Source organism: Mesoplodon mirus, assembly GCF_964341445.2.
Source record: "Mesoplodon mirus genome assembly, chromosome: X".
NCBI classification, from domain to species: domain Eukaryota; kingdom Metazoa; phylum Chordata; class Mammalia; order Artiodactyla; family Ziphiidae; genus Mesoplodon; species Mesoplodon mirus.
Genome location: NC_138981.1, coordinates 140508860 through 140533170, shown reverse-complemented (window position 1 = coordinate 140533170; position 24311 = coordinate 140508860). Strand labels below are relative to the sequence as shown.

Sequence of the window (24311 nt, the reverse complement as noted above, 5' to 3'; positions counted from 1 at the left end):
CTTTCATCGCTTTAAGTATATCATGCCACTCCCTTCTGGCTTTTATAGTTTCTGCTGAGAAATCAGCTGTTAACCTTATGGAATTTCCTTTGTATGTTATTTGTCGTTTTTCCCTTGCAGCTTTTAATAATTTTTCTTTGTCTTTAATTTTTGCCAATTTGATTACTATGTTTCTTGACGTGTTTCTCCTTGGGTTTATCCTGTATGGGACTCGCTGTGCTTCCTGGACTTGGGTGGCTACTTCCTTTCCCATGTTCGGGCAGTTTTCGACTATAATCTCTTCAAATATTTTCTCTGGTCATTTCTCTCTCTCTTCTCCTTCTGGGACCTCTATAATGCGAATGTTGTTGTGTTTAATGTTGTCCCAGAGGTCTCTTAAGCTGTTTTCATTTCTTTTCATTCTTTTTTCTTTAATCTGTTCCGCAGCAGTGAATTCCTCCATTCTGTCTTCCAGGTCACTTATCCATCCTTCTGCCTCAGTTATTCTGCTATTGATTCCTTCTAGTGTAGTTTTCATTTCAGTTATTGTATTGTTCATCTCTGTTTCTTTGTTCTTTAATTCTTCTAGGGTTTTGTTAAACATTTCTTGCATCTTCTCGATCTTTGCCTCCATTCTTTTTCCGAGGTCCTGGATCATCTTCACTATCATTATTCTGAATTCTTTTTCTGGAAGGTTGCCTATCTCCACTTCATTTAGTTGTTTTTCTGGGGTTTTATCTTGTTCCTTCATCTGGTACATAGCCCTCTGCCTTTTCATCTTGTCTATCTTTCTCTGAATGTGGTTTTTGTTCCATAGGCTGCAAGATTGTAGTTCTTCTTGCTGCTTCTGTCTGCCCTCTGTTTGATGAGGCTATCTAATTATTTTATTTTTTAAATTTATTGATTTCATTCATTTATTTTTGGCTGCATTGTGTCTTCATTGCTACGCACAGGCTTCCTCTAGTTTCAGCGTGTGGGGGCTACTTTTTATTGCGGTGCATGGGCTTCTCATTGTGGTGGTTTCTCTTGTTTTGGAGCACAGGCTCTAGGTGCATGGGCTTCAGTAGTTGTGGCACGTGGTTTCAGTAGTTGTGGCTCATGGGCTTCTAGAGCACAGGCTCAGTAGTTGTGGTGCACAGGCTTAGTTGCTCCACAACATGTGGGATCTTACTGGACCAGGCTCGAACCCGTGCCCCCCTGCATTGGCAGGTGGATTCTTAACCACTGCACCACCAGGGAAGCCCTACACTGAGTATATTTAGACCTAACTTTATCCTGTCAATCTGAGCACATTGATACTTGATGAAGTACTGTCTACACTGAGTACATTTAGACCTGAGCTTGTTCTGTCTATACTGGAACATTTAGACCAGAATACTTTCTGTCTATGCTGGGAAATTTAGACCTTACTATCTTCTTTACACCAAGTACATTTAGACCTGACAGTGTTCTGCATACACTAGGATGTGGAGACCTAGGTAGAGACCCAGCCTTGCCTCAGTCCTGGGAGCTTCAGGGTGGATGTGAAGACCTGGGTAGAGACCTGGCCTGGCCTCAGCACTGGGAAGCTCTGTGCTTGCATCCAAATGTCAGTGCTCAGACGTCTGGGGTCTGGAGCTGATGTGGGCTTGTCTGGGTAACAGCCTCTGCTCTGAGTATGGTTACCTGGCCCTCCCAGGGGATGCATGCTGAGGGTCAGTGCTGTGGTACAGGCCTCATTTCTCATCCCTGTGAGGTTCACCTTCCCTAGGGCTCATGGAGGCTCCTCAGGTGTGATACCTGGTAATTATTCCTATTCACCAGCATGCACAGGGCGAGTAGGAAGGCAGGTTTACCTGGTGAGTTGATTTCAGGGCATGTGGACCTGGGCTTAAGGCTGATGGGCAGCAGGTGAGGTTGCTTCTGCACTGTCCTTCCGGTCAACCATCCATCCTCACTCTCTGGGCCTGTCCTCCTTTTTCAGCCCTCCTGTCCCATGAGTTTTCTCATCACCTCAGTGAGAAAGGAAAGGGCTGAGCCTGCCAGAACTAAAGTTGTGTGTTCAACTTTAGCATGAAAGCGTTAAAAACAATTAAAATAACATAGAACCAAAGTGGAAGCAGGAGGGGACTGACTTCTCTGGGCCAAGTGTGGGGAGAGGAGATGGACCCTACACTTCTTCCTAGGGTCCCAGGTGGTCCAGGAACCTGCCTTGTTCACACATATAGCCCCACTTAGCACAGCCATGGTGTCCTGACCAAGGTAGATATGTGAGCCCAGGTGTGGAGTCTGGGGAGGTAGGGGTCACCTGGTGGGTGTTACAGGTAACCCCAGGTTCAGGGTCTGGGAAGGTAAGGGTCACCCTGGAGAGTGTGGACGTGTGACCCGAGGTGGGCAGTTTGGGGAGGTGGGGATCACCCTGGTGAGTGTGGATATGTGATCCCAGGTGCGGTGTCTGGGGAGGTGGGGTCACCCTGGAGAGTGTGGTTGTGTGACCTCAGGTACAAGGTCTGGGGAGGTGGGGTCACCCTACGGAGTATGGAAAGGTGACCCCAGGTAGGGACTGGGGGGATTGTGTGGGTCTCACGCCATCTGCACGGGTCAGGATCACGTGTACATCTGCTTTTTGGCTGCAGTGTGTCTTGTGCCCTCTGAGATTTCCAACATCTGAATTGAGGCTGTTGCCCTGATTAACCCGTGGTCCCTTTTCTTGTCTTAATCTTGTCACATTCATTTGAGGACAGGCACCTTTGAGCGAGTTGCTGTTCTGTGTTCTGTTGAGTGACAAATAACCCTTGGTGGTATCATACTAATATCATAGCATATTGTATATCTAATCTGGGGGGGGGTGTCACCACTGTCTGTGTTCCCGTGGACAGAGCTCAGGTATCACAGACTAGCCCCTCTAAGAATGGTCCCTCACGTGCCATGGGAGGGTACAATTATGGCCCCCAAGGTGAGGGATGGTGCTTGGGCCTCACACATTTGTGATAAAGGGGAGTCTAACTGGAATCCCAATTAATAAGACATCATTTTAAAATAATATTTTATTTTAAGTGAAATAAAACATACATTGCATACACTTTACAATCATCACGATTTTAAGTGCATGTTTCTGAGGCATCAGATATATTCACCTTCTCATGGAGCCATCACACCATCCCTAGAACTTTTCATCTTGTAAAACCAACATTCCACAACCACGAAAGTCCCATTCCCATTCCCTCCCACTCTCCTGGCACTGCCATCCACCTCGGTCCATGAGTTGTCAACTCCAGGGCCCCCATTTGAGTGGAATCCTGCAGTGTTTGCTGAGGGATCATTTTGGAAGAGCTGACTTTCAGTCTGAAGCTCTGCCTGTCTACATCTGAAGAATCTGCATTTAGGGAGAGGGTATATGAGGAAGGGGGTGTATGAAGGACAGGGTGTCTGGGGTGCAGATGAGCCAGGACCTGACCAGCTGCTTGTTGGGCCCTCTGGTACAGTCTCTTGGGCTGTGTCTCATCTGTATCATCACTGTCCCCACTGGCACCCCTGGGGTATTGCTGTCTGAGTGAGATTCCTCTGATGTCCCTGCTCTCCTCCCCTCTTCCTGTTAGTTGGGGAGGGGGCTGCTTGCTGGGTGGTCTCTACTCTGTGGCAGGAAGGACTCTGCAGGGTGGACCCATAGACTGCGAGGTGTGGTCCCAAGAGCGTGGGGCCCATGTTGGACACAGCATCAGGGCTGTGCAAGCGCTCAGGCCACTTCATCACCAACACATAATATTCCCAGGACTCCACTCAGGAGGGCGTGATGGGTGGTCTGGGACCCTGTTTCTGTCATGGAGCTCAGAGAGCACATCCCCCATGGGCTCCAAATTCACCCCTGCATCTCAGCCATCTCCTTCTGTCCTGTCTTTGAATGCAGGAAAACGACCTCTGCTGATCATTGTCCACAACATAACGCCAGGCCCTGTCAATATTAGGATTCTTTAATTTAGGTGTCCTGGGATAGCAGCTGTTTTTTAGGCCTAAGGAGGAACAGCTCATGAGTGTAAAACATTTTCAGATGAAATTAACATTTGATGATTATCTCTATGCTACTCCCTTATTGACTCCTTTTTTTTTAATTCCATTGATCTCTTTTTATATATTTATTATTTATTTATTTGTTTATTTTTTTGGCTGCATTGGGTCTTAGTTGCGGCACGTGGGATCTTCATTGAGGCACGCACGATGTTTCATTGCAGCACACAGGCTCTTCGTTGCATGGTGCAGGCTTTTCTCTAGTTGAGGTGTGCGAGCTCAGTAGTTGTGGCACGCAGGCTTAGTTGTCCTACAGCATGTGGGATCTAGTTCCCTGACCAGGGATTGAACCCACGTCCCCTGCACTGGAAGGCAGATTCTTTACCACTGGACCACCAGGGAAGTCCCTTATTGGCTTCTATTAGTTATAATTCTCCTGGTTTTAGATCTGATGTGGGGATTATAGAGGAGTCAACATTTAAATCTTCATAATCTGTGTATTCGTAGCTTCAGCATCATTACTGACCCTTAGTTTTTATGGTTTGGGAAAAGTTATTGATTTCCTGTATCATGAAAAGGATTCACAATGATGATAGGGCAATTAAGATTACAATGATGGCTGGCAAATTGTTCACCTTCTCTTTACCTGTGCATCTGTTTTACGCATATGAGTCAGTTTAGTTGTCAATATTAGTGAAATAATATAGAGGACTAGAAAACTTATTTTAAAATGATTATTAATGTGTGATTATGAAAATGTAAAAGTTCTTCCATAATAGATGATGCTGCATCTTGAGAGCCTAGATGAAATGGATGTGCCTTAGTGATACACAGGATTTTTGCCTATGATTTAACTTTGACAATGTTATGTAATTTTTTACTATTATCTCATTTATTGAGAAAGAAATAATGATTATGGTGTTGGCTTGACAGCAGTTGAAAAGAATTCAGTTCCTTCCTTATTTTAACTTTACATAGCAGTGTATGAACAGAGGTAAAATGACAGAGCTAGCATTAGACTGTAAATCTAAAGACAGAGATTGAGCCCTCTTTTTGCCAAACACTGTGGTGAATCAACAAATTGAATTGTAACTTCAAAGAAGCAGCTTCAGTTCTGCTGGTGCTTTTCCCACCTTTTTTTCCTTGATGGCAAAATTAGATTGAAGCTAGTTGACTAGAGTATATACTTATTAATGAAAATTTCCTGGGGTGGAAGAACATCAATCTAGTAAGGATTTAGCTTAATTAAAGTGTTTGATTGGCACTCAACTGATGTAGGATAGAGTCTTGCAATCCTTATTTTCAGGAATTAAGTAAATAATACTTGCTCAGGGTTTTGAAAGCTCTTGGTCTAAACTAACCTAAATTCCTAGTCCAGCACTGATAGAAATCGGAGTTAAGGGTAATAATCATGTGGCTGTTACGATTAGTAATGATAGGAAGGTTATTTGTTTTGTATGTTCGAACTGTTGTTTTACTTTTGTGTTGTTTATTGAAGGGAATATAGTTAGTGATGTGGAGTGTGTTGGCTGCAAGTAGAAGTATATGCTGAGGACTGCTATGATGGCTATTAGTGTTGGTAGAATGATGTTATCATGTTTGTTATCTCTTGGATAATTATTCATTTGGGTAAAAGCCCTGATAGTGGTGGGCAACCTCCTAATGATACTATAACGGTGAGGACGAGGATCATGATGAGAGGTGTTTTATCTCATGTGTGTGATGATGATACTGTTGTAGTACATGATCTGGACATAAATAAGAAGAAGATAGTGTTGTTACGATATAAATTAGTATGTTTAGGATTGTTATAATCTGAATATACATTATAATAGCTGTTATGCATCCTATATGGGCAATTGATGAGGAGGCTAATTTTTTCTAGGTGAGTATGGCTAAGTCGGCCTCAGCTTCCAATTATGGTTCATAGTATCACTATGATTAATAGTATGTTTAGGTTGATGGATGGTGACATGTGGTATAAAACTGATAGGGGTGCAAGTTTGTCATGTTAATAGCATCAGGCCTGCTGTTCATGGAATGCCTTGTGTGACTTCAGGCACTCAGAAGTGAGATGGGGAAAGTCCTACTTTTGTGACAAGGGCGATTGTCAAGATGGTGGATGCTGCTGGATTAAAGATTTTTGTTATTCTTTGTGTTTCTTGACCAGAGTATATTAGATTAACAATAATAGCCATTATAAGTAGTATCAATGTGGTGGATTGTTTTAGAAAATATTTGTTGAATGTTTCTATAGCTCTTGAGTTAAATTTTTTTTATTAGAATTGGGATAATAGTAACCAGTGTGAGTTTGTTACTACAATTATGGTTCCTGAGATGATGGTCAGTAGAATGATAGTAAAAATAGGGTTTCTTAGTACAGGAAGGATATACAACAACATTTTGGGGGGTATGGACCCGATAGCTTATTTAGCAGACCTTACTATTGCGTGTGGTGTTATGTGGTAGCATGGAGAATGTAAAATCCTTAAGGGTAGTTTCAATTCCTATGGTTATAGGAATAAGAGCACTTAAACCTCTAGTATTTACTCTAACATAGTGACTCTTTTCACACACATATTACTTTTGTTTGTGGTGTGACGCCTGATGTGATGACAGGTGATGAAACCTCTCATATATAATACATAGGGCTAATGTTAGTGGTAAAACAAATTTATAAGAGATGTAAGTCAGAAAGAGAAAGACAAATACCATATCATATCACTTATATGTGGAATCTAAATATGGTACAAATGAACCTATCTACAAAACAGAAACAGACTCACAGACATAGGTAACAGACTTGTGGTTGCCAAGGGGGAGCAGTATAGCGGAGGGAAGGACTGGGAGTTTGGGATCAGCAGATGTAAACTATTATATATAGAATGGATAAACAACAAGGTCGTACTGTATAGCACAGGGAACTATATTCAATATCCTGTGATAAACCATAATGGAAAAGAATATAAAAAAATGTCTATGTGTATAACTGAGTCACTTTGCTGTACAGCAGAGATTGGCACAGCATTGTGAATCAACTATATGTCAATATAAAATAAAATTTAAAAAAGATATGTATAAGTTGATCCTATCAAAATTGTGCATACGATGCTCAAATTCATAGAAAGGAGATTGTTAGGAGTGTTTTAATGATGGCATTAGCTATATATAATTCTGGTATGTAGGAAATGCGAAATGCTCCTGAAAATAAGATTGTTATGAAAATGTTTCTTATAATGATGTTGACATATTCTGCTAGGAAGAACAGGGCAAATGGTCCTGCTATGTTTTCTACATTGAAGACAAATACAGGTTTCTCCTTCTGTTAAATCAAATGGGGCTCCATTGGATTTCTGCTAGAATAGAGATAATCGATTTATGGATGGGGTCAGGAGGAAAATTAGTTACAGGTGTTCTTGTGTGCCAAATAAAGTTTGGTACTTGCCACCTATCTCTACAAGGATTAACTCACAAGCTGCTGAGACCACTGACTTTCAACAACCCCTGAAAGGAGTTTAGGGCAGAGATCAGGAATGAGGTCCTCTGTGCTCTGGGGAAAACTGGCAGAACAGGCCTTTAGATAGTTAGATATTTTCAGGAGAAGATTTTATGAGCCCAATTCTTGTATCTCCTCATATCTAGAAAAGCACCAAAATCTGTCATGGTGACGTCTGCTTCATGAGACTAGCAGCAGCCTTCTGCAAAACCACATATGTACTGACCTTCCTCCCTACCACTTTGGAGCAGTTTTTCAGAGTTGTTTGCAATGCTGTGGGCTATAGTCCTCATTTTGCTCCAAATAAAACTTAACTCACAGCTCTCACATTGTGCATTTTTTTTAGTCGACATGTGTAATAATTGCTCTTGAAAGTGTAAATGATCCATTTATCAGTAGGACTGATAAGAGAATAACTGCTACTGTTACTTTACATGAAGTTTCCTGTGCTACTGCCCATAGAGCTCCAATTACTGCATATTTTGAATCTGAAGTTCATCCAGGTCAGAGGATGGAATAAATGGCTAGGCTTGATATGGCTAATATAAATAGTATGCCTAGTTTATATTAATTAGTGGATAAGGTATAGGAAGAGGAATTCATATTGTGAGAGCCAGGGTTAAGGCTAGCACTGGCACAATAATAAACATATAAAGTGATGATGTTGATGGTCATAGTGATCCCTTAATAAATAATTTGACTGCATCAGCAGTGGGCTGTAATAATCCATAGGGGCTGATGATGTTTGGCCCTTTCTGGATTTCAATATAGCCTAGGATTTTCCATTCAGTTAATGTAAGGAATGCTATGGCGAGTAAAATTGGGTAATTAGTGAAAGAATGTTAATTATAAACATATTCTTAGGAAGAGGACATGAACCTCTGGGAATAAAGGTTTAAGTTTTATGCAATTGCTGGGCTCCGCAAACCCTAACAAACCCTGTCTACAGTAGGGTATGTATAAATTAATTGAATGTAGATTTTATCATCATATAGTTTGAAGGCGCTTTTGTAAAGTGGGCCTTATTTCTCTCATCCTTTCATACTGAGACAAATGTATAATAGATAGAAACCGACTGGGATTACTCCAGTCTGAACTCAGGTCACATAGGACTTTAATCATTATACAAACAGACCATTAATAGCAGTCACACCATTGGGATGTCCTGATCCAACACCGAGGTCATAAACCTTATTGTTGATATGAACTTTAGAAGAGGACTGAGCTGTTATCCCTAAGGGTAACTCGTTCCATTGATCAATATTTTGAATCAATAAGTGGTAAAGCATTTTGACTAGTTGGTCTAAATTTTAATCACTTGGAGGTTGTTTTATTCTTTGAGGTCACCCACCCCAAATTGTTAATCCATTAAAAGTGATGTTAGCAAAAAAAAAAAAAAAAAGTGATGTTAGCCCTTAAAGTCTATTGTTTATTTTTTGGATTAATTAATTAAAGCTTCATAGGGTCTCCTCATCTTATTTCCACCTCTTCACAGGAAGGTCCATTACACTGATTAAAAGAGACAGTAAATCCCTTGTGTGACCAGTCATACAAGTCCTTCTTTAGAGAACAAATGATTAGGCTGTGTTTCCACAGTTGGGATACCATAGCCATTAAAGAAATGTCACTGGGCAGGCAGTGCCTGTAATACCAGAAGTGCTAGAGGTAATGTTTTTGGTAAACAGGCAGGGTTTGTGATTGCCAAGTTCCTCTTACTTTCTAAAATCTTTCCTTAAATGCATACTTGTGTTGGGTTAACAATGTTTGAATAGATTAAGTATTAGTTTAGGTTTATTGTTAACTATCAGTGGGCTATCTGTTCTGACATAAGCTTATGCATGGAGAAATATTTCTTGTTACTCATATTAACAGGATTGCTTCTATTAATTAATAGATTAGTCCAGTATTAAATTAGAAGTTGGTTTATTTACTATTGGTATTCAGATGAATGTGTTGTTGACCTTGAATGCTTTCTTAACTGGTGGCTTCTTTTAAGTCAACTATGGTGATATTTATGCATACTCTCTAGGGAAGGTTGTATCTTATATCTAAGAAGCTCTACCTTTTTATAATAACATTTAAAATTATGTTAAAAGTTATGTTTTTAAAGTAATATTTAAAGTTAAACTAAAATTATTTTCTGGACCACCAGCTGTCACCAGGCTTGGTAGGCTTGTCACCTCTACTCATAAATCGTTTTCACTATTTTGCCATAAAGATGAGTTTGTTCTTGTAAACTGTTCATAAGTAGCTTGTCTGGTTTCAGGGTATTTAACTTAAGTTCTCTCTGTTAAAGTTTTCTAGTTAAATCATTATGCAAAAGGTAAAAGGGGTAAGTTTTTGCTACTTTTAATACTTCTTCCATCATTCCGTTATGGTACTTTATCTATAGCGCCCGACAAATTTCTATATCCTATACTTTAGATGTTGAATGAATGTTTTATTTAATTTACTTAATGATAGTTGAATTTGGTGGGAAGTTTGGGCTACTTGTAGTACAAAGTGTTCATGCAGTATGAACTCTCTTGGTTGTGAACTAGGTGCTTTTCTTATTTATTTATTTTTTTATTTGGGCTGTGTTTGGTCTTCATTGCTGTGCACAGATTTCAGTAGTTGTGGTGTGTGGACTTCAGTAGTTGTGGCACTCGGGCTCAGTACTTGTGGCTCGCAGGCTCTAGAGCCCAAGCTCAGTAGTTTTGGCACACGGGCTGAGTTGCTCCACGGCATGTGGGATCTTCCCAGGCCAGGGATCGAACCCATTGTCCCCTGCATTGGCAGGCGGATTCTTAACCACTGTGCCACCAGGGAAGGACCTAGGTGCTTTTCTTTAAGCTACACTTTGGTTCATCCAAGCACACTTTCCAGTATGCTCACCTCCTTACAACTTATCTCCTCTTATATGTCTGGAGCTTATTACTGGCATATGAAATTATCAGTATTGGGGGGGGAGTGACAGTCAGTGTGTGTGTGTGCTTCATGGCCTGATTCAGTTAAGTACTCTATTCTTAATTTACTACTAAATTCTCCTTTGGTTTTATTTCATAAAAACTTTCATATAAATTATTTATATTCTTGAGGTAGAAAATGTAGCCCATTTCTTCCCATTCCATAAGTTACAACTTGGCCTAATAGTTTTTTGTTTTTTTTTTTGCAGTTCGCGGGCCTCTCACTGCTGTGGCCTCTCCCGTAGCAGAGCACAGGCTCTGGACGCGCAGGCAGCGGCCATGGCTCACGGGCCCAGCCGCTCCACGGCATGTGGGATCTTCCTGAACCGGGGCACGAACCCGTGTCCCCTGCATTGGCAGGCGGACTCTCAACCACTGCGCCACCAGGGAAGCCCTGATTGACTTCTCTTTAAAGTTTCTAGTTCCTTGTTACAGTGATCTGCATTTCTATTGATAGCCTTTCTTAATTCCTTCAGCATTTTTACTACCTACTTTTTGAACTCAGGGTCTGGTAGACTGAAGAGGTCTGTTTGTTTGTTCTTTCAGGGGATTTCTCTTGTTCTTTTAATTGGGAGTGGTTCCTCTGCTTCTTCATTTTACTTATATTTCTCTGACTCTATGAATTTACAAGCAGTTATCTACTGTTGTCTTGAAGGCCTGTTTTTACATGGGAGCATCCCTGTGTAGCCTGCACGAGTCTCCTTTTTTTGGTGCAAAGGCTGTTTTTGGTATGGATGCCTGCCATGTCTTTCCTCAGGATGTGTTGGTCATTATCCCCTTGATAGGGGGCATGATAAGTGTTGTGGTGACCAGAGTCTGCACTGGATGTTAGGGCCTCCTCTTTGCTCCATGGTTGTCACAGCCCTTTTGGGGACAGGGTCTGCTCTCCAGTTTTTGGAGTAGAAGTCCCCAGATCCAGTTTTATAACCTGAGGTGTGAGGTAGGTGGAATTGGAGTGTTCCTGCTGGGAAAGGAGCCACTGTGTGTTCCTCTCCAAGAGCTGTCCAAGACTTGTACTCTGTGATGTGGCCTGTCACCCATTGTGTGTGCTCACAAAGTACACTGTTGTTGGCACTACCCTTGGGTCCACCTCAGCTACGGGAGCACCAGTAATCACCTTGGATGTCCCCCAGGTGCTGCGCTCACAAAACTGCCAGAATGAATCCGCCAAAATTGCACACCCACTGGGAGTCAGCTCAGAGTTCAGCCCTCTTGCCCCCCAGCACTTGTGTGCTCCCAGAACTCATAGCAGTGGAGCTAGGCCCACTGTGAGCAAGCTAAGAATGAGGCTGCTATGGCGGGGCCACACCCCTCCCTTCAGGCGGGCATTGATAATGGGGCTCTTATTGTGGACCTGGACTCCATCCTGCTCACACCACCAGTTGTGGCTCAGACCACACTCCAGGTACTTTGGGCTGTCTCCACAGAGCCAAACTGAGTCCTGTCCCTGTGTCTGTCCACTGAAGCCTGGATTTCAGCACCCAGCCGATGCACACACCGGCAGGTACACGTCTCAGGCTGGGGTGTTCAGTGAGGTGGCCAGGTGGCCTTCTGTGCAGGTCTCTCTCTGTCCTGCCTGCTGCAAGCAGGCTGCTGCACTCTCCTCTGAGCCTCTCAAGCTCTCTATCTGTCCCAGCTGATCTCCCAGCCAGTGAAGGGGGTTCCCAGGATGAGGGCACCTTTCGCCTTTCAGAGTTCCCTCCCTGGGGCATAGGTTCTGTCCTGATTCCTTTTTTTTTTTTTTTTTTTTTTTGCCCTTTCGTCCTATCCAGTTATGTGGTGATCTTGCAGCTCTGGTTGTATGATATCATCTGCCAGTGTTCAGTAGGTATTCTGTGAGAATTATCCCACATGTAAAAGTATTTTTTATACATTTGTGGGAGGAGGTGACCTCCATGTCCTTCTATTCCATCTTGATCTCCTGTCTGCTCTCAATTGCTTTGCTCCATTATCTACATCGTATGCTTCGTCCCACCCACTCTGTTCTATATATAGCCTGTCCCTTTAGGGATAGCTTTAGAGCCTTCTATCTCTTGCCTCTCCCTGGGTGGAATATCTAAGGCACTTCTCTGGAGCTAGGGACAGGAACCCACTTCCCTCAAAGTGATACCTGTGCTTTCTGACAGGGTGCTGAGCTGGAGTGGCAGGCTGTTTGCCTTGGCACAGAATCTGTACTCTACAATTGACCTGGGGTGAGGGAGATTGGGGCCCCAGTATTTTCATCATGCTGCACCTGAGGTGGAGCCTCTGCCCTATGAAGGGGTACTAGGTGGAGGAACGGAGCCTTGATTCTTGGCGGCACTGACCTAGGATTGAGCCTCTGTAATGTGGAGCTGGGGACATAAGAAGGGCTGGCAGCCTGACACTCCTGGGGAGATTCCATATCTCTTGACTGGAGCTGGAAGAGGAGGGGTACCTATCTTCTAGCCTCATTCCATCAAGCTGAGTTTGGAGGGGAAGAGAGGGAGTGGGTCAGGGTTAAAGTGCCACAGAATCTCACTGTTCTTACCAAGATTTAGCAGACTTTCCTGAATTTTTTTTCATGTGCTGACTGCCCTTAGGTCAATTTCCAGGACTGCAATGGTTGTTTTCTTTTTCTTTATAGTTTTCACCAGCTTTGCTTGTTTTACTGGTGTGTGGGTCAAAGTTGATCTTTGTGTGCTCAGTTTATTTACTTCAGAAGCCACATGGAGCCATCAGAGAAAAAGTGGCTTTCAGAAATGTTATCGCTAATCAGAAACCCAGTGTTCATTTTCCTCAGGATTGTTGTGTATGTTTTTTTTTGCAGACCAAATACTTGCAGACCATAAAGCAAATAATAAAATTAAAACTAATGCCTCTACATTGTAACCTTTAACATGCATTTATCTGTGCTTTTTCTATTTATGCACAATGATGAGCATCTGAACTGCCCCTAACCCTGACCCCTGATTCTGACCCTCACCCTGACCCCTACCCCTACTCCTGACAACTACCCCTGACCCCTGATTCTGACCCTTACCCTGACCCCCATGGAGTCCTTAACCTGATCATAAACATGAACACTGGAAAATATTTGTAACTTTCTAATGGCACACATTTTGGGGATTGTAGTTATGCAGTAATATATAATTGATAAAGGTATACTTTTGATTTCTCATGTCTCACTGTATCTCCAGTTACAATTCTTTACTAGGGTTAGTTTCTAAGCAAGAATCTGAAGTACAAACCAACCTCTAGTATTTTTTCCCCATATTATAGGGCTGCAGTTAGAGGTAGCCCCAAACCTATCCCCCAACATTAATCCCTATACCCTGACCCCTGATGAACTGACACATAATCTCCTTTATCCCTGGATACTCTTTGCTCTGAAATCTACTTCATCTGATATTACAATAGCCATTCCAATTTTCTTGATTGGTGTCAGCATGTATATTGTTCCATGTTTTTACTTTAACCCATTAATGTTTAAAGTGAGTTTCTTATAGGCATTTAGAGTTGACTCTTCCTTTTTTAAAATTCATTTTGACATTTAACAATGTATTTAACTGGTATGTTTCATTTGGATAGTTTGTATTGCTATGCCTTCAAGGTCAATAATCTTTTCTTCTGAAACGTCTATGCTGTCACTAATTCTATCCAGTGTATTTTTTACCTCAGAAAACCTAGCCTTCATCTCTAAAAATTCAATGGGCCTTTTAAAATTCCATATCTTTACTTACCTTTTGGAACATATGAAATATAATATTAACAACTTTTTATGTCTGGTAATTCTAACATCTGTATCAGTTCCATGTTTATTTTAATTGAATGGTTTTTCCCTTATTATTGGTCATATTTTCTGCTTCTTTGTGTGACTGGTAATTTTTTATTTGCTGCCCTGCCCAACACTCTTTTATCTTGTTTATATTCCCACAAATATATCCTTAAGTTTTGTTCTAGGACAGTTACTTGGAAACAGCTTCTAAGGTCTGGACTTTAAGATTTATTATCCTGGGTGAGACTGTTAAGTCTACGCTAGTGGTTCTTAACCAAGGTTGATTTTGTTCCCCACCCCAACTTTGCAGGAACATTTGGGACATTCTTAGTTGTCACAATTGGAGAGAGGGTGCTCCTGGCATCCAGTGGGTTGAGGTCAGGGATGCTGCTAAACATCCCACAATGCACAGGACAGTCTCAAAGAACATCTGGCCCCAAAGGCCAACAGTGCCAGGATTGAGAAACTCTGGTCTATGCAAGACCCTTCTGAGTACTCTACCCAATACCCTGTGACTCATGAGGTTTTCCTGTCTGTAGGGTTATTCCTAGCCCTGTGTGGGTGTAGGATATTCTTCCTTCTAGTCTTTGGGTGGTTCTTTCCCTGCCATTGGGTAGTTTCCTCAGATCTCTAGAGTCTTCTCTCTGCAACTGTCTCATTTTTAGTACCATGCCCTGCCCTGAAAACATCTCTGGGTATCTGTCATGTGTCAACTCAGGGAATCTTCCAGGCTCTTCCTGGGTTCCTTCTCACTCCATTGTAGCTTGGATACTCTCTCAACATAATAAGCTGGGGCAATAATTAGGTTCACCTCTTTGAAATATCACTGCCCTTCATTGCCTGGAGTCCAGTGTCTTAAAACAGTTGTTTCAAATATTTTGTCCTTTACTGGGTTATTTCAGGTGGGAGGGTAAACACAGTCACTGTTACTCCATCTTGGCCAGAAATGAAGTCTGTAAGGGGTATTACTGAATTTAATGTTCTCTCTCTGTGCATAAGGCTTTTAAACTTTTCTTTATGCTGGTCCAAATTGGAATGCAAGTAAAAAACAAGTAAGTCAGGGTGTCAAACTGTGCATATGAATTTTCTTTCACAGTTATTCTTTTTGGAAGAGATGTAACAAGTCACAACATATTTTGAATTTAGATGTTTTAATAAACAACACGAATCCAAAATAATTTTGTACAATGTACCTTGACCAAAAGAATGCTTTAACTTCCCAAATGGTCTTTCTCCATAAGATGAAGCAGTTGATCTTTAAAATGAATATAGGAAGAACTTGACTGTGCTAGACTGGCACCACTGTTCTTGCTAGAAGCTGGGAATTTCATTAAAACTCCTTTCCCTATATGCTTTTAGAATTGTTTTGCCTGTGAAATGAAGTCACATAAGACTTGGAAAGCAGAAGGAAAGTGGAGGCCAATACTCTTTGAAGGTCAGGGCAGTCAGACATGAAGATGCTAAGGTAACTGACATACCCCAGCTTTTTCTCTATCTCCTCCACTCTGCATCCAGCTCATCCTCTTGACTACTGGCCCTGCTGACCAACTGGGGACACAACTGGGTACTTGGCATCAGGTTTACTGAGCCTGTGGCTTCTTTTCCACACAAATCTTGTCACACACCTATTTTGGCAAACAGACATGTAGGGATTCTCAGGTTTTCCAACAAGCTCCACCTGTTCAACAGCACTAGCACTTTAAGTGGAAATGCTTAGGACTGTTCTTCTGATCCCCTGGCACCTCCCTTCCAGACTTTCTCTTCCTACTTTGTCATACACCTGTATAAGCTTGAAGACAGTATTAAACCCCTTGTTTCTGTAATACTTGTCTTGGCTCTGTTTTACTCATTGAATTCAAACTGAATCATAGGTTAACCACCACCGCCACCACCACTCTACCCCATTTATTATTTTTTAAAAGATGGAGTAGTCAGAAACAGATCTGCTTCTAATGTAAAACAGTGTAGGAGGGTCTAGCGCTGCTATTTCTGTTGTTATATCAATTTCATTAAGATATCCAGGGAAGCAACCCAATTTCTTCATCTATCTTGAGGCTGGGAAAGCAGAGTTAAGCAAGGAAGAATCGTTATCTGATGGAAGCCATGTCCATCTATTCTGAAGGAAACTTAGAGACTGTGACACTATTTGACCTTGTGGCCAAGGGTTCGAAGAGAAATAATTAGCTTTTACCACTTCTTTCTTTGTTCATAACAACCAAATAGCCTTTTTCCCCCACCTCTGTCTGGTTAGGGAATGCACACTTCAGTTGAAACCTGCAGGAGGTCTGGGGAGAGTTAAATGGGCTGTTTTTGAGTTGCTCTAGCATGTACAGAAACATATTCTACCATTCTTGACTTCAGTTACCTAGGTTCAAAGGCCCAAAGTGACAGATTATTGTTTCGTTGTGGCCCAGTTTTTGTACATTTGATCTTTGCCACTCTTATTTCTTTTTTTCTTTACTAAACCTGTTTTGCTCCAACAAATTATTCTCTCTCACCCTCAAATGCCTTCCTTTGAGCCATCTATTTCAGAACCAGTCAGAGTTGTGTTGAACTGGATTACAATCCCTGGGGTTCTCTTCCTGTTCTGTCTCAACCATGGTCTCAGGATGATGGCTGTAGAGGCTGTGTGGTCATTTCATGATCTTTCATTGGTTTTGGTATGACCTACATACTTTTTTAACTTCTTTTGTGTCTTCTGGTTTTGAAGAAATTTTATACACCTGAGACAGTGCTATAGCTCTTTACTGTAAGGCTCCAGGTCACACTTTTAAATGTATTTTCAGCATAAGTAAAATACTTTTGTTCTGTAAACTATGGCAAAATGCCATAAGAAGAAATTAGATTGCAGGAAGAAATTCTAAAACAAGCAACTCATTGTATTACTCTTAAATTTTATTAATGCCTTCAGTTTGTGCATCATTTAAAACAAGATATGTGCTTTAAAAAGCATTCTTATACATAAATAGATCAAGGGATGGTTAAGTAATTTATCCCTAAAACATGCACATCATTTTTATTCAGGTGTGTATAAGAAAGGGAAATAAGCTTTAAGTCTTTTTCTTTGGATTAAAGACATTTGAAATTATTATTAAGGAATGCCAAATGTTTTCATGGAACAAATGTGTTTTCCAATAGGAAATGCTGATGTAATTAAAAGGCATTAGTGTTGATAAAGAGGACTGAAAAAACATTTGCACTATACATGATCACCAGGAAAAGAGTCCCAGGGGGTTGAAAATATGTCAAATAAATGAATCAGCATGAATTGAAAGGTATAGATGGAAGAACAGGTAGCAGGTGCCAGATTATGTGACACATAAATATTCAAGGCACATGATTAGGCTAAAAAGGTGACTAGGTTTTACAGACCAATTTGTTCTTTCATTGGGAAAATAGTCAAATGTAATATAATTTCCATTCACTGGCATTTATTGATAAATAAATGCAATTAGATCTAAGGCAGCAAATGCTGTCCTTTCAGATACACACCAAAAGTACACACTAGCTAACAGATGCCAGAGTAGCCAAAGCAGTATGATTACACTCCAGTTTTTTTCACACTGCAGTTACATGGATGTTAGCTAAAATGTCTTGTACTGTTTCTATGTATCATACTGTCTACTCTCAAGTTTCCCAAAAGAATTCTTCAAAACTAGGCAGATTAAAGAACTTAATAAACCACAAAGGATGCTCAAACTACTATTCAACACCAGTCAAACCCAAACCCTGGAGTTGATTGCTGACTATATTCAGTTTGGGCTTTTCCACTGTGGTTCTTTTCTTTTTCTTTGGTGAGCCAGAGGAATGTGTCTCCTCACTCCTTCCACTACCCATTCTATTATCTATACAATTGCCTTAAATACCCACCAAAGAAAAAGGATTATGTAAAAAACCACAACCTTCAACAATATTTAAACCACGGTCTTCTCAAATCAACTGCAATGGGGAAACAGAGGCTATCAAGCTCTGAGAGGTTTGTGAATGATCAAAATTTCTTCCTAAAAGTTAATAATAGGCAGACAAGGATAATTCTGTTTGCTTCTAACAGGCTAGCAAAACGTTCCCCATCTGAGATAAAATGTTTAATACTTTACCTGCTTGGGCTCCTAGAAACACCAACAATTAATTACAATTCCCCAAATAACAAGAATTTTCCATGTATTTTATTTTCAAGCACTTAAAACCCTTCAAAATCAAAAGACATTAAGACGAGATGTTAGCAATACTATCTGTCTCTTAAACTTTTGTGTGCACAAAGGTCATCCATAATTTCAGTAGACAGCTCATAAGACAGGTGGTTTCTACCTTGGTGATAGCTTTGTGCAGTTATAAACAAAAATGTATCTATAAGTAGATGACACTAGTTAACAAACCAAAGAAACAAAATGCCTTTTTAAGGCTACTGCTGCAATAAATGGTTCAGTCTGAAGTGCACTGGAATAAATTGGTTGATAGGACAAAGATAAATCTGGAGGCATAGAAGAATATTAAAAAAAAGAGAGAGAGAAAGAAGAGGGTTGAAGAGACTGGCAGACACCATCTCTCAGTATTAAAAGGCTTGAATCACACGGATTGCTTTTAACTCCTTGTTCTGTCGTATCCTTGGTTAATGATAACTTTTTTATTTCTTCACACAGCTTGGCCATGTAAATCCACCACAGAGTGGTGACACAATAATATAGATGAATACCTGGGGTGGGGGCAGAGAAGGCAATTTTATTTTCTTGAATCTATCATAGGCTCCTAAATAATATATAAAGACTGATGAACAAATATTGGTTCCATTAGAGTGGAGTTGTGTAATAATACAATACACTAATCAAGTATTTTCGAAGACAGAAGTGGAATTAAAATGATCTTTTTTGATATAACCCACATCCACTTGAATTCCACTGTTTTCTTTTCCGGTAGGGAAAGCAGTGGGGTTGTTTCTCTTCACTAGGAAGTAGGCAGAATGGAACTATATAAGCAACTCTACTGATAACATCATTGTCATAAAGATCACAAATTAGCATGATTCCCTTAAGTATGATTTTATAATTAAGTACATTTTTAGGTTTTTGCACATGGATTAATTTTTCATTATTAGGATGATTAAAAATATTAAAAAGCATGAGTAGACTCTACATCTATATCACCTATGAGCAAAAATGTTGCCATGAACCTTTCAGTGGATAACAATGATAATTATAATTACCCAATTATAAGTAACACAGCAAAAATACTAGTCCTAATAAAGATGTACTAGTGTTTTAGGACTCAAAAACAGGATACACTATGATTCTGTTACGTGAAGTCCTAGAAGAGGCAAAACTAGTCCACAGCAAAAGAAATCAGAACAATGGTAGCCACTCAGCTGGGGGTGGGGGTTGACTGGGAAAGGACATGAACCGTCTTTCTGGGTATGAAAACACTCTGCATCTTGATGAAAGTATGGGTTACACAAATGTGTGAATCTGTCATTGAACTGTATGCTTAAGATATGTGCATTTTCCTTTAAGTATCTCAATTTTAAAAAGCTTTAAAAAGTGAAAAAACAAAAAAAGAGGTACTAGCTTTTTAATTATGGTATTATAATTTTAAATTATGATATTCTGCATGGCATATGCTTGCTCAGATTAACTACATTCCAAAAATAGATTCATTGTAAAATTTAGGTTCACTGCATTAAATCAGTCATTTTGTTCTGATTTAAATTGCAACTTTCTAAGATCTTTAAGTGACTGATTTCATTACTCACACACTTAGAAAAAAATACATTATGAATTACATGCTCCCTACCTAAAGTCAGCAAAGTGTTTTTCCTTACTTCTCTACAAATGTTGGGGGTAGGGGTTATAGAAAATTCTGGTTATTAATAAATAGGCTAAACTACTCATCATATTCACATAAACACAGATATTCCAATTTGATAGAAACTTGCCACAGCTAAAATATAAGGATTTTTAAAGCTGAAGTACAATATATTAGGTGACAACACCTTTTGGTAAAGAGTTGGCAAGTTGGCAAAGTACTCTGCATGTAATAAGTAATCAATAAATATAATCTGAATTTAATAATAATCTACCTTTATAACTCAATCTAAATTCCTAGACCAAAGAAGGAGGAAGAAGCTAAGCTGAGAAGCCAAGAATGTGCCACCTGAGGATCCTGAACAAGGGGACAATCAAGGCACAATTTCCAGTATAACATTAATAGAGCTATAGCTGTCCTTCTCTGTTAGGCAGGTCCAGCTGTCTAAGGTGGAAGACCTTCAATAGGGGTCAAGGAGAGGTGGAGCTGAGTCAGAGATATCTGCTAGGAGTTAACTTTGGGCATCTGTAAATGAAAAGAGGATGAGGAGGAAATGCTGCTTTGCCAAGACACAAACTACCCCCAAAGCAAAACATCCCTCCCCCACTCCTTAGAGCAGCTCTCAAGCTTTTGGTTCAGGACTTCTTTACACTCTTAAAAATTAGTGAGGACTCCAAAGACCTCTTGTTTAGAGGTGGGTTATAACTATCAACACTTAACCATATTAGAAATAAAAATTTAAAAATATACCCATTACATATAAACATAACTAACTACATTTCTGTGAGGTCAGTTTTGTGTGTCAACTTGGGGAAGCTACAGTGCACTGGTATCCAATCAAACACTAATCAAGGTGTTGCTGTAGTCTGTAGATGTCATTAAAGCTCATAAATCAGTTGACTTTAAGTAAGGCAGATTATCCTACATAATCTGAATGAGCCTGATCCAATCAGCTAAAAGGCCTTAAGAGTGGAGCCAAGGTTTCCTTGAAGAAGACCTTCTGCCTGTATATACAGGTTTGCTCCTGCCCCTCAGGTCCAGCCCGCCCTTCCTGCCCGCCTGCTATGTGGATTTTGGACTTGCCTAGCCAGCTCTTGCCACTGCAGAAACTAATGCCCTGTGATATATCTCTGAATATATATCCAGACAAATTCAAGGAGAGAGTATATTTGTTAACAAGTACAAGTTCCATGAAAAAAAAATGTTAAAATAAGAATAATCAGAGTTCTTAGAAATTTAAAGCATGGCTTTAAAAAAATAAACATTTAAAAATTAATTTTTAAAAAGAAGAACTGGATAGCAGAATGAACAGAGCTGGAAGAGTTAGCTGAATGATTCACCCAGAATGTGATGCAGAAAAGGAGTTTAAACATATTAAAAAGGTTACCAGACATGCAGGATAGTTCAAAGAGGTCCAATATCTTTTTATATTGGGGTTCCAGAAGGAGGACAGCATACAGACTATTTTTTGTTTGTTTGTTTATTTTGATGTGGACCATTTTTAAAGTCTTTATTGAATTTGTTACAATATTGCTTCCGTTTTGTGTTTTGGTTTTTTGGCCACGAGGCATGTGGGATCTTAGCTCCCCAACCAGGGATCGAACATGCACCCGCTGCATTGGAAGGCAAAGTCTTAACCACTGGACCGCCAGGGAAGTCCCTAGACTAATTTTTATATTTATAGACAAGGGTTAGTAAGTATTAGGAAACTGAACTCAACGTGCATTAAAAGACTACTACATACTGACCTCTTAGTACTTATCCCAGAAATGAAAGAATAGTTAATTATTAGTGCTTTCATTAATGTCATTCAATATATTAATATTAAATGTAGTTATATTATCAATTCATTGGGTAGAGAAATACCATTTCTTAAAGTGAAATGCCTATTACTGATAAAAAAACTTTTAGCACTCTAGAAATAAAAGGTTCTTTAACTTCACAATAAAAGTAACAAGAATTCATAGTAAATATCACTCATAAATATTAGAAGCATTCCAATTAAAACCAGGAACTAAATAAAGATTCCTACTGATACCACAATTATTCAGCACTGCTTGTAAATGAAATATGTGTGTGTGTGTGTGTGTGTGTGGTACGTGTATAAATAAATGATGAGGTTAAGATTATTAATAGACAGTATCATAATTTACCTATAGCAGGAGTCAACAAACTACAGCCATTGCCTGTGAGCTAAGAATGGTTTTTGTATTTTTCAACAGTTGTTTAAAAAAGAATATGTGACAGAGACTGTATGTGACGTGCAAGGCCTAAAATATTTACTATTTGGACCTCACAAAGTGCTGACTCCTGATCTACAGCACACAGAAGAATCAACTGACAAACTATTACAACTAATAAAAATTATGCAAGGTTGCCAGAAACAAAACAGATGAATTAGAAAAGAGAAAACAGAAACAAAGAAATAGAAAACAGAATTAACTAGAAAACAGAAATATTATTAGAAAATATTCACTCAATTAGAAAATGTAAGTTTAAAAGAATCCCATTTCAGCAGTGAGAAAACCATTATATAATCAGGAATATCTGGAATGCCTTAAACGACTACTTACATATAAGAATTCTCAGTAGGGAAATGGGGTTTAAGTAGGGACACTATGTCACAGTAACTTCATAGGAAAGCTAATCCCTGGTCATGTGTTTTACCATTAAAAGTTATATGTAGCTCATTTCAGAGTGCTCATCATTTTTTTTTCAGAGTGCTAACACTGAGAAAGAATTCTAGCACCTAATTTCTTAGAGATTGAAAAATAAAATCATATATTAAAAGGACAAAAACTTACAACTGATATGATGATGATGATGATAGTGAGCTTGAGATTCTTCATACACATGGCTCGGGCAAGATTTCTGCTGGTTGTTTTGAAGGTGACAGACTAGGGGAAAAAAAAAGCATGAATTGTTTGATCCCTGGCATTGACTACATGATTGATTTGCAATAATACCTGCAAAACTTTTACTTTCATTAAATTCTGTTTCAATGTTCTTTACCCCTTCCCTCTCTTCACAGGTAGAGACTGGCCATTCATAATCAATAGTTCCACAAAGCAGGACTCTGCCACATATATGGTAAGCAGTATGAGCCCACTGGAAAGGATTCCCTCCTTTTTCTTCTCCACCACAGCAATGCATGTGATGTTGAGCACGAGAAGTAGTTCTTTGTGATAGGAGAAAAGCCTTTTCATCTTCATGCTTCCAATAAGAAAGCATGAGCTAGTTGGGTGCAAACACATTTGCCTATTCTGCCCAGTATAATCCTGGCATTGTGAACCATAAGAACCTGTTCAATTTCCATAGGAAGATATGTATTTACTCGTATGAGAGCCCAAACCCAAAGAACTTCACTCCTTCAGTTATCCATTTTCTGTTGCAGCATCAATTTCTCAATATCTACTGAACCATTCCCACCAGGACACAAGCAGTTTAAAACAAACAAACAAACAAACAAACAAACAAACATCCCTAAGAGCCCAGCAATTCCACTCCTAGGTATATACCCAACAGAGATATATGCATAAGTTCATCTAAAGACATATACAAAAATGTTTCTAACTGCACTATTTCTCTAATCTCAAGACTGGAAACAACCCAAACGCCTACTAAGTGTACTGTATCGTAAAGAATTTAACCTTGCCCAAAAAGGGATCTGACCTTTGCTCTCAGCTCCTGGGAGGTACCCTTTTCTTGCCTGGGGGCCATGGGCTAGCCAAATAGTAACAATGTGATTTAATGCAGGGACTAGTCACTCTATAAAGCCCAACTATATGATTTAGGATAGGGGCTCTGGGTCTCTAGAGGAGCTAGAGACTGGAGACTGAGATTAAGCAAGTAGGCAATCAGTCAATCATGCTTATGTAATGAAACCACAATAAAAACTGAAAAATGAAATAACAAGGTCCTACTGTATAGCACAGGGAACTATGTTCAGTATCCTATAATAAGCCATAAAGGAAAAGAATGTGAAAAAGAATATATATATATATATATATATATATATATATATATATATAACTAACTGAATCACTTTGCTGTACACCAGAAACTAATGCAACATTGTAAATCAACTATACTTCAATAAAAACAACAACAACAAAACTGAACAATGAAACTTGGGCAAGCTTCCTTGTTGTACAATGCTCTGTGTATTTTGTGAAATAAAATTCATATTTTATGGCAAGACAAAAATTTAAACATAAAAGTTTTTCTCTGCCCTTTGGCCTCCTCTCTCCCCACAATGTGCACTGTGTATCTGCATTATGCATTGACCAAACCTTCCCCATCAGCAAAAACTCCTGCTCAACCATAAAGACCAACATTCTCCCAGCACCAACAAGACAACTTAAAGATAACATTC

General features: G+C 39.7%; 1 protein-coding gene across 2 annotated transcripts in view; it reads right to left on the bottom strand.

Annotated features, from left to right (window-relative positions):
• Positions 1 to 24311, bottom strand: part of VAMP7 (vesicle associated membrane protein 7) — an 88361-nt gene that overhangs the window by 7538 nt on the left and 56512 nt on the right. Inside the window, exons 7-8 of one of the 2 annotated variants that reach the window (XM_082610283.1) lie at positions 22741 to 22833; positions 18642 to 18833 (exon numbers count right to left, since the gene is read on the bottom strand). In XM_082610283.1, the coding sequence (XP_082466409.1) occupies positions 18765 to 18833; positions 22741 to 22833 (162 nt within the window). In that variant the 3' untranslated portion in view covers positions 18642 to 18764. Of the gene's footprint in view, positions 1 to 18641; positions 18834 to 22740; positions 22834 to 24311 lie in introns of those variants that run through there. The other variant, XM_082610282.1, reaches the window with a different exon arrangement.